Here is a 13,722-nt window from a genome sequence, read left to right as displayed (position 1 = left end):
GCCTAAACATAAAAACACAAAATAATAAAGATTTAGTATGAAAAACACAATTATCAGTTGAGTAAATTGATTAAATAGTTCATAAAAACAAATTTTGAAAAAATTACTGGATAAAATTTTTTCAGCACAGGTGGGTCTCGAACCTGGGTCCTTCGACTTATGAGCCTCCTACCTTACCTCTGAGCTACTTGTGACTGTTGTTAGCATTAGTTTTCAAATGGTGAAAGAGTGGCCCTCAGTTGCAATGGTTGCAATACTTGAAATATTTTTGATACTACAGTATAATGATTCTGTTAATCTGTTTTGGCATCAAGTAGTTGAGTTGAATAGTGCTGTAGTGAATAGAGAGTATTCTCCACGAATACAAATACAGTAAACTACAAAAATTAATTTAAATACTATGACAAATATTATGTAATTTATGGCATATGTAAATCAAATAATTATTTTTAGAACGTCATATACAACCGTAATTAGTTTGTTAAAAGGTCGCCAGTCACTAGCACCCTTTTCTAGCCAATCATTCGAGATTTCTATGATCACATTCATTGTCACATATTGCAATTTAAAAAAATAAAACCCATCAACACTTTTTTTCGTTTAACCCAAATGTAGCTGTCGAACATGTATACTGCCTCTTAACTATATGCTATTTTTTTCTTTACGTGTATGATAGAGTGACACCATTCAGAGTACGTATTATTATTAACTTAATTTTAACGCTTTCACAATAGCAATTATCATACAAAAAATGCATGTATAAATTGATAGACACTATAAAAAACAAAAAGATGCAAATTATTTATTTGCTAATTAAAAAAGATTATAGGCTATATATTCTACAAATATAATATTATTTTATTAATAAAAATATCTGACTTATTTCAAAATATATTTATAAATAATTTAAATATATAATATAGTTTCAAAAATATTTTATATATATATTTAAAATATTCTCAACACATAATTTTTTTTTAAATATTTAATAGGAAAAATATACATACAAAATATGTATATTATAGATTCTATACTTGTTTTATCAATATATATTATGAATCTATTTTATATATTCAAAACTTATATTAATTTATATTTTGCATTGCTTTTTGGTAATATTTTAAATATATATTTGAATATATCAAACTATTATTAAAGATATATTATATATATATTTTATTCGAGGTTCTATCAAATACAACTTTAAATATATAAAATATTTATAAAATACATATTTGTGCTACTAGGGTAAATAAACACGTGAATGGAATGCTTTAATGTTTTTTTTTTTTTAATAATATATTCAGTGTAAAAGTAAGATTTCAAAAATATATAACTGCTGGTCAGAGCCTAAGAGAGATGAAGAACATTTTGGCTTGAGGGTAAAATGAGTCAATGAATATAACCATTCCCCTCTGCCTGTGCTATCAGTAAGTAAATATATATTTATTTGTACTAATTATTGGTCTGCTGTTTCTGTTTCACTAAATTCTTCTCTAGACTAGGAAGTTTATCTATGACTCTACTGTCCTAGATTGTTGTTTTAAGGGAGTTGTCTGAAGCTGATCAGCAGTTATGGTTTTGATTTTGATTTTTGAGTAGACATCATGAATACTAGAAAAATACATTAAGACAGGAGTTTTATTAATAAAACACACTCTCTTGTGTTGGTTAGTCTATGATTAAACTTTCTGTAGTCAGGCAAGATAAATTTTACCTTTTAATTTTTTTTTGATACACAAAGAGGAATTTGTGTATTAAAAACATCAACGTGTTTTGCAAAAATATAATGTTTAATTGATTTTAAATGCAATAATAAAATAAAATAAAGATAACTCAATTAAAATAGTTCTTGAAACGAAACTGATTAACCATTTAATTAACTTTTAAAAGAAATAAGGTGCTCATGGACAGTGGCAGATTTTCATGGAAAGTGCTGCGCTGCAGGATTTAGTGTCAAATTTCCTCTTAAGATTGAAGTCGTGACGTGGTGATTAATGAATTTTAAAATGTTGTGACTATTTTTTGAGAAGGTTACATTTTCAAAAATTGGTCAAAAAAGGCCAGATTAAAATTGATGGGGTGAAGGTGAGTCTATTATTGGAAAATGAGTTTTCTCCTGTTTAATTGTTGTAAGATTTCGCCTAGATATCAAATACACTACTTTTAGTAGTAGAAACAAAGAGGGACTCATTATATAACAGAATATTGACTGCAACAAAAAGTCAGATTGGTTGACATGTAGATGGTCTATTTCTATTGTTATCAATCATTGAGATGGGGAGGCCACCTAGGTGCGTATTTCAACCCATATATGGGGCGACGATGGATGAGTGTAGAATAGAATGGAGTGAGTGGATCTGTGTAGCTTTTTTAACTGAGGATAATTTTGTAAAAGCCCGCAATGATCATGAACCGCTGGGTTTAGTTACAAACAAACCATCTCACTCACTTTTCTTACGATCGTTCTGGCAACCTTTTTATTATTAGGTGACCACTATAACGGCTCAACCATAAACTAAACATGTTCCCAAGTCAATGGCATTTTAGTATTACATATTACCATATTACATAGGTTGTATATTAATGCATCTCATATTTGTACTTAGAAGGCGTTGACCGTAAAGTCAATCTCCATGTACAAATCCAAAGACAAAAAAATAACCAAACAAAAAACAGTTCATTTCGCATCCCATTGCTTATGCTTAAATTAGGACCTTCTGAAATGTCTATTTAACTAGTTTTAAGATTTGTAAATTATTACTTGTGACTGCCGGGACATTTTAGATGGATTTCTGTGATCTAATTTAATTAATTCGGAAATAAATATCTCTGTGCTTTAACTTATCAGGTAAATACTTACTTTTTAAGCCTCTTAAAACTAGAAGCAATCCCCTTCTTCGTCGTATTTTCAGACTAGGTTTTTGAATAAATAATTTTTAACATTAATAATGAAGTGGACAGCAACGTTTGACCACTTTCATTATTTATTACAATTCATAAGTTCGTGAGTTTTTTACGATTAATATCCAGTCCTAGGCCTATCCCTCAAGTTTTAGGAAAATGGGCTTGGTTCAGATCCCAGGCATAACTTAAGTTAGACCTAGTAGCCTAAGTTATTGTTATTTGGCCAGGACAAGATTGAGTGGTTTTCTGACCACGCTATTTTTTCTGTCACAAATTAGTCCTTTAATACTTAAATAGTAGGTAGGGCCTATACCACAAAACGTTAGGCTAGCTGCATTACGATATTTCAACAAGAGGATTTGTAAAGACTGTAATGTGTGGGTGTTTTTGTTAGCCTATAGGCTACAGATCAAATTGTTGAATTCACTAATAATAAGGTATATGCCACTCTAGGCTAGGACTACTATTAAAAACCTAAGTTACAGTTGCACTAAATTGTTATGGTGCATTAACATTTGTCCTCATGCTAACTTAGCCTAGTGTTGCTCAGGCCTTAGTGGACCCTAACTTACAGGTCTTAACTTAATTTTTACAAGAACTCAGCCTTGTCTACGTATGCAATAATTTACCTGTGCCCTTTAACTAGGGAATTGATTTCATTATAAGTTAGTTTGCCTTGCAGTTTTAAATTTTTATAAGTGTTAAACATAAGTGATGTGTTAATAGGGTAATCAGCGGGTTAGTTTGTGATGCCTCGTGGTAAACGTCGTTCAACAGCTGACATGGGGCCAGATGAGGAAGACCATCACTGCAGCAAGCGGCAGCGCAACACTTCCTCCAGGTAAGGCCTAGCCTACATTTCAAAACTCCAGAAATAACCCAACCCTGATACTCTTCCTGTGTTAACTTAAGCATCAAAACTTTGTTTCCATTTGGTTGAACCCAAATAGGGTGTTATAATACTTTCAACTTAGTTTAATCTAAATAGCCTAGTTTCTATAGGTAAATAACTTAAGTTCTTTGTGAACGCTTTTAACCTTATTCTAGCTTGGCTTCAAGTATTAAGTGTTTTAGGCATATCCTTTTTTTAGTTTATGATTTGAGTTTTTTTGGGCCTATTTTTAAAATTTAACTTAATAAGGTAGGCCTAAACTAACCTTTAGTTTTTTTTACCTAATTGTCCTATTGTACAAAAGTCTGGGTAAAAGTATTCGCCTTCAAGCTGATGGTTGATGATTTAATTCCAAGGTGTAAAGAAAAAAAAATAAAATAAGCTGCTTTGAAGTAACTTAGCCTACTAGTAATTAACTTATTAACCACTTTATTTGACCTACTCTCAATTCACTTCTCAAATTCACACCCCTTTATGGTACCTATACAATTTAATGTCCTATAAAAGTGTGTTACAGTACCACAAAAGTTGCCCCCTGGTGGGGTGTAAATGAATGTTTATGTTTTGGGGACTCAATTTATTTAGAACCTGTGAGGACTTCCATCACACAGAGCCTGTGCAGTGGAAGATTAGATATCTTATATGCTCAGTTAATTGTCATTAAGTTTACCAATGATATGACACTCTAAATTTAGGGGAAAAACAGTTTGCTGAATGCTGGAATGATAATGATTCTTGAAAATTGACAGATTTTAGTGAGATATTTGGATAACCTTTGTTGATGTCTAAATCGATAAAAATGCAAAGAGGAATTAAATTAAAAATGCAATATGATCGGTTAAGCTGTTAGGCCTACTGTTAAATGTGTGCCATTTTTTGAATAAATAATAAACTAGGATGAAACTGCTAGAGAATCAAAGATGGTATTTGAAACAAAATATATATTGTTCAATTTAAATTCTTTTACAATTATATACAGGCGGCAGGGTTGCCACCCGTCCCGATTCTGCCGGGACAGTCCCGATTTCTGTTCCTTATGCCCGCATTTAAGCCTATGTTAATCTGGGGGAGGGGGTCATGTCCCGATTTTTCCCTAACCTAAGGTGGCAACCCTGACAGGTGGTGGTGATTTATTTGAAGAATATATGTGATGTTTCGAAAGTTATAGGCTACCTACTATATTTTCCAAGTAGAGGATATGATTGTGAATCCTTTTTTTTCTATCTTGCCAAACCCTTTAAAAAAGCATGTCCCGGAAAAATAAAGAACAGATCGGCCTACCTAATGATTATTGAGACCACCAGACTCCCCAAGTACACTTATTACAGCCGGCTGGTTGTATGTTGTTGCAACAGGGACTAGTTTGCCAGTGGACTATATTAAAGTACCACTGTGATTGTTCAATATATAACAGGGAGGGACTGATCGACTTCTGAGTCAGATCTTTAATTTATTTATTTATTATTATTATTTATTTAGGCTATTTATTATTAACTAACATTGTAAAAATGGTGGAACCGTTGATAATAAATAAATAAAATAAATAAATAAAATCTTTTGATGGTACTCTTTGTTAAATTTTTTACGTTGAAGAGAAAAAATCTGCAAATCACCCGAAATTGAACCATTATGGAATGTCCCCACCCATGGTTTTTTACAACACTGACAAATTACCTATTTATGAAAAAATATCATTTAATAACAAATATAGTTAAAAAGCCAAATTTTTATGTTTTTTTACTGAAACAATGCAAATTGGCAATTTTTTATTAGATTCAAAAGGCTATGCTATTGAACTCGATACCAAGTCTCCAATGGGTTAATATTTTAATAAGTTATAATTGAATAAATGGACTTTCTTTTCTCTAACTTTACTTCTCTTCCTCATTTCATCCCAAGTGTTGCTTTTTTTACTTCTTGAGCTGTTTTTATTTTGTCCGATGCTTGATCACATTATGAAAAGTGTTTCTCAGTCATTAAAAGGTAACTTTTTGCATCAATCTTTCCAACCATTTACTTCATTGCCATTGTTGTGTAGGCTAAATATTAAACTGTTCTGTAAATAAAAAATCTTTATTGTCACATAGGCCTAATGTTTACATAATATAATAGCAATGCTATAAAATAGGTGACATTGCCTATCTCCATATATCTGTACTGCAGGCTAATTGAATTGAGTCTTACAACTTCGTATTATGGCAATTCTCACCACCGTTTGTCAAATTAAACAAATGCCGACTATTTTAATGTTCCTTGTTTACTTTTATCAGAACAGTTTGGTTAAGTTTTAGCGATTACCTTTAAGTGGGACTATACATTTTTACCCTCAATCAACAAGTTCTTTAAGGTAAAGCTGTTCAAGCCTCAAGGTAAAACTCTTGAAAAATTAAAAAGTTGAAAATAATATTTAGCTAAACAATTTATTGTTGATTCATATTTAATAGCCTATTTCTAATCCAGACAAAATACAAAGTATTTAACAAATAGTACCTTATGTATTAGTATTATGTATTATGTATTGTATGTATGTATTGGTATGTTTTGCTATCAATTTTGGTACCGGTTCATATTTTAACGTAAAATTATTATCATTTTTGACTATTTAAGAGCAAAAACAAATTTTTTATAAAAGAATCTATTCAGATAGATTAGCTAACTAAAAACTGTAGTAAGCTGTTTTGCCAGGTTTTTTTCAATTTTAGTTTTTACTGTTAAAACATAAATAATTATTACATGAGTTGAAAGAATTAATTAAAAAATGAATCTCTTGTATCCTATTTTCCAACTAAACAATCATTATGTTTGGTAATTAACACACCCTAAAAAATCCAAAACACATTTTAGCATTAAATGTTGTTATTAAATCTATCCCTAAATATTTCCAATTAAACTTTTTTCCACAAAAAACATATGTAAGTAGGTTACAGTATGAAATAAATTTGCATTTCAGTTAACTTTACACAGACCAAACATATTTTTCTCTGTCACCATGATTGATGTCACTAATGATCAATTTAATTTTAAACTCACTCGTGATTAAGGTGTGAAATAGTGAGGAAATGAGACAGAGATAGTTTAAGGGGGAGGGGGCTGGCACACACAAGTTATACGGACCAAAATAGAATTGAACCTGTGGGCAGAGGTTTAGTCTCACTGTTCTCACCCATTAACATTGTTTACCAATTCTCTGTGTCATTGTATGGAGGATTTGAGGTAAGCTTAGTAAATTCTTCATAATTGGTTAATCAGTGATTTCAATGATCAATGATTTTTACGTGTGTGACTTCAGGTAAAATAAAGCGGTGATTAAAGTCATTGTGGAATGAAAAGGTTGTTAAGTGATTGGCATAAAGTAAACAGATGGTTGGGATTTAATTTTTTTTATGTATTCTTCTAGTTTTTTCATTGAACTGTTGTAAAGTAGGATCAAGATGTTGTTTTAATGTATTGAACATTCAATTTGAAGAAATTTTAAGCTAATACATTGTACTGGGCTTTTACAAATTGTATAGGGCCTATGCTTTTTAAAGGCAAAATGTTTTTCTTAACACTCAGTCAATTTAAAAATAGCTTATTCCCTATAGGGGAAATTCGCTAACAAGTCATTGTTAACCTCGCTAAGTTTAAATGCCTTTTAAAAGAAAATATAAAAAAATATTTAACATATTTTGCCTTTAGAGTACACACAAAATATATTGGAATTAGAATAATTTTGAATCTGTGAATGTTGTCAAATCAACTCTGTAATAAATTTGTTACTTCTCCTTTGTACAACTCATGGTTTTGTAAGGAGCTAATGAATTTGTATTTTGTTTTTTTTTTCTTTTTGCTGTTGCAGCAATGTTATATATGGTTTAAGTAGCCTATTTAATTTCAAGATCTAACTAGGCCTACACCAATAAACAACACATTTCACTGTGTTTATTTATCCTTTATTGTTTCCAATTTACTGTTTCCAAAAATAATATGATGAATAATGATTGAAATCAATTGTGTTCCAGTACTCGAAGATTTTCAAAATCAGACGATGCTTCCTCGTTCAGTCAAAAGAGATGTATCACTTGGTTCAATGAGTATACATCACCGAATGAACCTGAAGTATTGGGTAAGATCGAATGAATATCAACGTTCTTGTAAAAATAGACTGACCTTGGTCAAATTTTTATTTCCAATTGTTTAGATTTCAATCCTTAATGTTTTATTGTGTTTTGTTGATTTCTAATATGCTTGAGAATTGTGCATGGTTTCATTTCATTTTAGCCAATAGGCCTTGTTTTTCTAATTTGTTTTTAACCAATCACATTTTAGCCTATTATTTGCAAACAATAAGTCATGCAAACCCATCATTCAATTATTTTTTTAGAGCTAATTTCAATTTTTGTAGATTTTTCATATCTATCCTAGACAAGTAGGCCTAATGTAACATCAATTCATAAAAACATCCTTAGCAAACTTATTGGCCTAAGATTTTGTCTGATTTTTAAGTTGACTTTTTTTAAATAACCGTCTCATGTTTTCAAGAATTATTTACTTTGTAATCTAGATTTTATTTTTTGTTTATTGTAAGCTTAAGTTAAGGGGTTTTTCTTAGATTTATGAATCTACGGTTTTTCAATATGTAGCCTACTATAAAGTTAAACGCCACTAACTCGACACTCAACAGCCGACAGGGCACATGTCTAGTCCATAAGACTTAAGAGTACATTTTCAGAACGTTTAGTTTCAATTAGCCTATTGAAAGTCTGTTAGTATTCATTTATTAAAACCCAAGCAAATTTAATATTCTGAATAACTTTACTTTATTACTTTTACTTGAAAAGGTGAAACTTTAACTTGAACCCCCAAAATCGACAACTTCTGAGTGCACAAATTCAAATTGTCAAGTTAGTGAGGTTTTACTGCATGTAAGAGGCCTAGCTTTTATTTCATTAAACAATAAACACCCACATTGGGTCAGGCCCACAATTATTTAATTCAATACGTTGATTGATTATTTGTTGAGTTGTCTATGCTTTACTGTTGAAGCAATGAAGCTGTCAAGCAATATACTGTTGAATCACTATTGCTATTCTGTTTCAGGACCAGAGGGAATGGAGAAGTTTTGTGAGGACATTGGTGTGGAACCTGAGAATGTTGTGATGTTAGTTCTAGCTTGGAAAATGAATGCCCGACAAATGGGATTTTTCACTCTATCAGAATGGCTCAAAGGACTATCAGAAATGCAGTAAGTATTGTTAACTGCATGAAACATCTTAGTTCTTCCTTAAATCATTCTTCTTACTTAACTCAGTTCAAAAAGGATGATATAGGTTTAGGATAGTTTTGGTTACCGGTACATTAGCACATTTCATTAGTCTGATTTGGGGTTTCCACCAAGAAGTAAGGTACAGAGGAAACATTGAATGGCACACTTAAGTAGTGCTTAGTCGCTTGTGTATAGGGTAAATTCCAACACAATTGCTTCTCTTAACCCCCCTCCCCATCATGTACTACAATGCTCAGAACCCCCAATGTACCAGAAGAAGACCCTGTGCCCTGTAAGATAGGAACTTGCGCACAGTGCTCGCCGCTTGTGCTCTTCCTCGCTCTTCGCAAGCATATTGCCCTAGCGTATACGCACAACATACGGTACTAGAGCACGGTCGTCCCACAAGCAAATTTCCTTTGTACCTTACTTCTTTGTGGTTGTTATCAGTCCAAATACCTGGGCTCAATCCAGAGTTAACACATTTTAGTACAATTGGAATCTTTTATCTGCACAACATCAACATTGAGAGCGTAGCTATTGAAACATGAATTAGGAACAGTGCACTGTCCTTTTAATATTAGAGAAATGCAAAATATTGATGAGATGCTAGGTTTGGCCTCCATGAGGTAAAAACATTTTAACAAAAGACCATCATTGTTAACATGTCAAGCAATGTAAAGACAGAAGGATAATTTTATTTATACCTTTGAACTTTGAATACCATTTGATTCCTAACATTCTCTTCTGTTTTTGTCAACCACTTTTCAAACTGTTAATTAAAAAAAAATACGAATAATAGGAATATGATTATGATTGAAGATTAAACTGGATAATTGTCAGATATTTAACTTTTGACACATATTTAAGTTTTCTCACAATTTATTATGCACAGTTATTTGTTCTTGTCCATGCATTTGTAATGAAACTACTTTTCTTGTTTCAGATGTGATTCTATTCAAAAAATCAAGAATAGGATAGATTATCTTAGATCTCTTTTAAATGATCAAACAACATTTAAAAGTATTTATAGATACGCTTATGATTTCGCACGTGTAAGTATAACAAGTTTTTATATCTATTTTTTAGGGATGGACGAGATTGGATTTTTAGTTCGAGACGAGACGAGACGAGATTTTTTATTTCTCATAAAACTTCGAGACGAGATCGAGACGGGATTTCTCTTCTCATACACAACGGGAAATGCACGTTCAAAATTTTTACCTGATTTTGTAACATTGTTAGATGACTGTTTAAATACAAAAATAATGATAATAGGCAAGAATATTTACAATCTTTTATTAAAAAACATCAGCATAACATTTTTTATTAATCCGGCTAACTTATTAAAAATGTCTACAATTAGGAAACATAGTGATATCAGTTAGGATAGAGTTCAACTTATCCTAAAATAAAATAAATCATAAAATAAAAGCAATATTAATTTTTATAAAATAGTTACTTGTTTTGACTTTTTATAGTAATAAAACATTCCTCACACTGCTTACACTTAACAAAACTTCTCAAATGTTATTAAAGTAATATTATTAAAATAATTAATATTTAAATTTAAAGAATTAATTAAATAAGAACGCCTTCGCAAAGGAAACGCAAATACAACACGCTCCTGTATTGCGGGTATTGCATTGACTTTCTGCAGGCGTTTTTAATTTTTTTTTTTATTCTCGTCTCGATAAAAATCCCGGCCAAAAAGAAATCTCGTCTCGTGTAACGAGATTTAAAATTTCCTGAAAATTTCCCGAAATTTTCGAGACTTGACCATCCCTACTATTTTTATTAATGTCAATGCAATATTTTTTACTTGTACACATAGAAAGTGACAATATATCTTTGAAAAACTAAATTTTACGTTGTTTAATAAATAAAAATGAAGTGATAAAAAAGTGATGCATGATCAAATTTCAAGTTGGTGTCAAAAGTATCTTCAATTGGTAGCCATCCAGTAATGAAAAATTTATCACTATCTGTTTACACTACTGTTTACCATACGAGTACGGTAAACACATACAATATTTTTTGCCATACTACTCTAATTTAACCTAACCATGACAAATTTGTTATACATTCCCACCGACTAATGCACCTACCAATCACTGGTACTCACAACCTCCAAGAGAGGTTTTGATGGTTTATAACCAACCATTGCCAAATATCAGTTGGTTACTGGTAAAAATTAATTACTGCACAGTAGTACATAATGAAACCTCATTTGATTAAGCAGGCGACAAACAGCTAATTTCCAAACTAAATTCATGCCCTGACTAAATTCATGCTTGGAAAGTCCTTAAATTAGGGTGACAAAAAGTCCTTAACATTTTGTTCACCAAAATTTGTTTGCAATACAATACAGCAATACCTTGCATTCAATCCTTAAAATCCACTTACTCAATAGAAATGTTTTTTAGACAAACCTCAGTTAGCTTAGCTTAATTGAGAAAATTAAGTGTCCAGGGAGTGAACATATACAATAAAACAACATAATATCATTGAAATTTTTCCTAAGTAAATGTAGGACTTTTTCATGTTCGCTAAATTAACTTTCCTTTAAAAACTCTTTAACCAGTCACTTGGCTTTCCCTTAAAATTTGACCTACTGAATATAATAACGAATGTGTTTCACAGGATAAGGATCAGCGAAGTATGGACATGGAGACGGCCAAAGCAATGCTTCAACTTCTTCTAGGCAAACAGTGGAGTCTTTTTTATCAATTTAGCAAGTTTTTAGAACATTCGAAGTACAAAGTGATCAACAAAGACCAGTGGTGCAACATCCTAGAGTTTTCCCGCACCATTTCCAACGACCTGTCCAATTACGACGTGGATGGGGCATGTGAGTATCGTTGTTCTTAATTATTAGTGAAATGTCCTATAGGGAGTAGCTTTGACGATATAATTTTTTAATAATAGTATTCTTTGTTTTGACAATTGTTAAATTGTATAGCAAACATCATTAGTCTATTAATTGTCTTTGATAATACAATAAGCCAACATAACAGATTAATCAAATAGGTAACAGTTTTGAAAAAATTTAACATTTAACAAAAACATCAATAAGTTCCAGAACCTGAACACATCAATTTCACTGGCAATTTTCGATGACTAAAAAAGAGCTAAATTGTTATTCTGCGCCTTATGGTTACAGAGTTAAATATTTTTGGTTTCAGGGCCTGTAATGCTGGATGAGTTTGTAGAATGGCTGAAATCTACAAAAAACAACGAAAAACATCGGAGCTGAGATCAGTTGGACGGTCACTTCAGGAACGAAACCCGTGATTACCGAACGTCAAGGCCTAAATCTTCAATGGACCGCCAGTCTACCAGTTACAAATAGTTCCAATCAAATCAAAGAAAGGAGATTCAATCTCTGGCAACTAATAAATTTGTACTTTGTTAAATCATAACTTAATTTAAAACGGAAAACTAATTTATTTTTACTTTACATTTTATTTGATTTCTTGTACAATCTATAATTTGAATGAATGTAAAATGTACAGTATTCATACTTCTTCTGTTTTATACACTTTTTTATTGTTTAAATAGTTCGTAAAGCACAAAGATAATATTGTGATTTTCAGTGAATTATTAATTTACATTGATACTATTTGATATTTCCCTTATCATAACAAGAGATATTAAAATATCAGTGTCTAAAACGTATTCTCAAACAGGTGTTTTATTGATTTCCAAAATATCGTCAATTTATTAAAAAACTGTTTTATGAGACAGATTGTATATTTAAGAGAGGTGGCTAAAAATTAAATAGAATAAAATGAGTCCTGCCAAGCCTAAAATGGTTAACATCGAGAAAGTGTGGGCGCAATACCTAGTATATTAATAAAAATTTGAAGGAACCGGAGTTCCTTAAAAGTGTTGGTAGTTTCTCAATACTTGTGTGAAAAAGCTATTTCTTAACTACAAGACTTTACTGTGTGAGAAAGCTATTCCTTCATTACAAGGCTTTAGACTTTAGACCAAGCAATTTTACGATGAATTCCAAGTTGATCCGCTAAATTAAGTATGGACAAACAATGGTGACTTGATACACTTGTCAATCTACGGTAAAATCTAAAGTATTTAACTTCTGAGTCTTTTGCTCTTTTTTAGGGTAAATTTTACAATTTGTGTTTCATATTCTTTGGCTGAACTGCAATAGGACATCAGTAGTTAACAAATTTGCCATATCACTAGCAAACATAACACTAGACTCATTGTACTCTCAAACCTCAATTTAAGAACCTTATCTTGACCATGATTTGTAGAATGTTTAATTGAAGAAAGCTGAGTTGTTATAGGACTTGCCTAACCGTCTGAAAACCTGATTTAGGCAAGTAGCAACAGCCGAGTTGATTTTGGGGAAATCATTGAGGTTTTGATACTTAAAAACTAGACCCAGATATCTTTGATTCTCAATAATTAATTACCCTGGCTAAACAATGACTGATCCCAGTCAGTAAAAAACACACACATCATAGACTCCATTCCACACTTACTTCTGCATTCATATTTTGCTCGGAATATATAAATCAAAGAACGTTTTTTTCTTAGTGAAGTGAATAAAAATAAAATGGGATTATGGAACAACCATTATGCATCATAATTTGTAATAATGACGGTGAATAATAGATATTCTTTTTACAATTGAGAATATATTATGGAT

General features: G+C 31.3%; 1 protein-coding gene across 2 annotated transcripts; it reads left to right on the top strand.

Annotated features, from left to right (window-relative positions):
* The first annotated feature begins 2,675 nt into the window (after positions 1–2,675).
* LOC128992054 (DCN1-like protein 4) lies at positions 2,676–12,730 on the top strand. 2 transcript variants are annotated; one of them, XM_054415433.1, is made up of 7 exons: positions 2,676–2,851; positions 3,634–3,748; positions 7,801–7,904; positions 8,879–9,023; positions 9,991–10,099; positions 11,688–11,895; positions 12,230–12,730. In XM_054415433.1, the coding sequence occupies exons 2-7, from the start codon at positions 3,657–3,659 to the stop codon at positions 12,298–12,300; spliced, it is 729 nt and encodes a 242-aa protein (XP_054271408.1). In that variant the 5' UTR covers positions 2,676–2,851; positions 3,634–3,656; the 3' UTR covers positions 12,301–12,730. The 2 variants fall into 2 exon arrangements, with proteins under 2 accessions (XP_054271408.1, XP_054271409.1); XM_054415434.1 differs by lacking the exons at positions 2,676–2,851; positions 3,634–3,748 and adding an exon at positions 6,907–7,012.
* The last annotated feature ends 992 nt before the right edge of the window (positions 12,731–13,722 follow it).

The sequence above is a fragment of the Macrosteles quadrilineatus genome, unplaced genomic scaffold (genome assembly GCF_028750875.1).
Source record: "Macrosteles quadrilineatus isolate MER2022 unplaced genomic scaffold, UCM_ALF_1.0 Scaffold_4__1_contigs__length_99947679, whole genome shotgun sequence".
In the NCBI taxonomy this organism is placed as follows: Eukaryota; Metazoa; Arthropoda; class Insecta; order Hemiptera; family Cicadellidae; genus Macrosteles; species Macrosteles quadrilineatus.
Note: the sequence above shows the minus strand (reverse complement) of the source record. Positions and strands in the feature narration are given on the sequence as shown.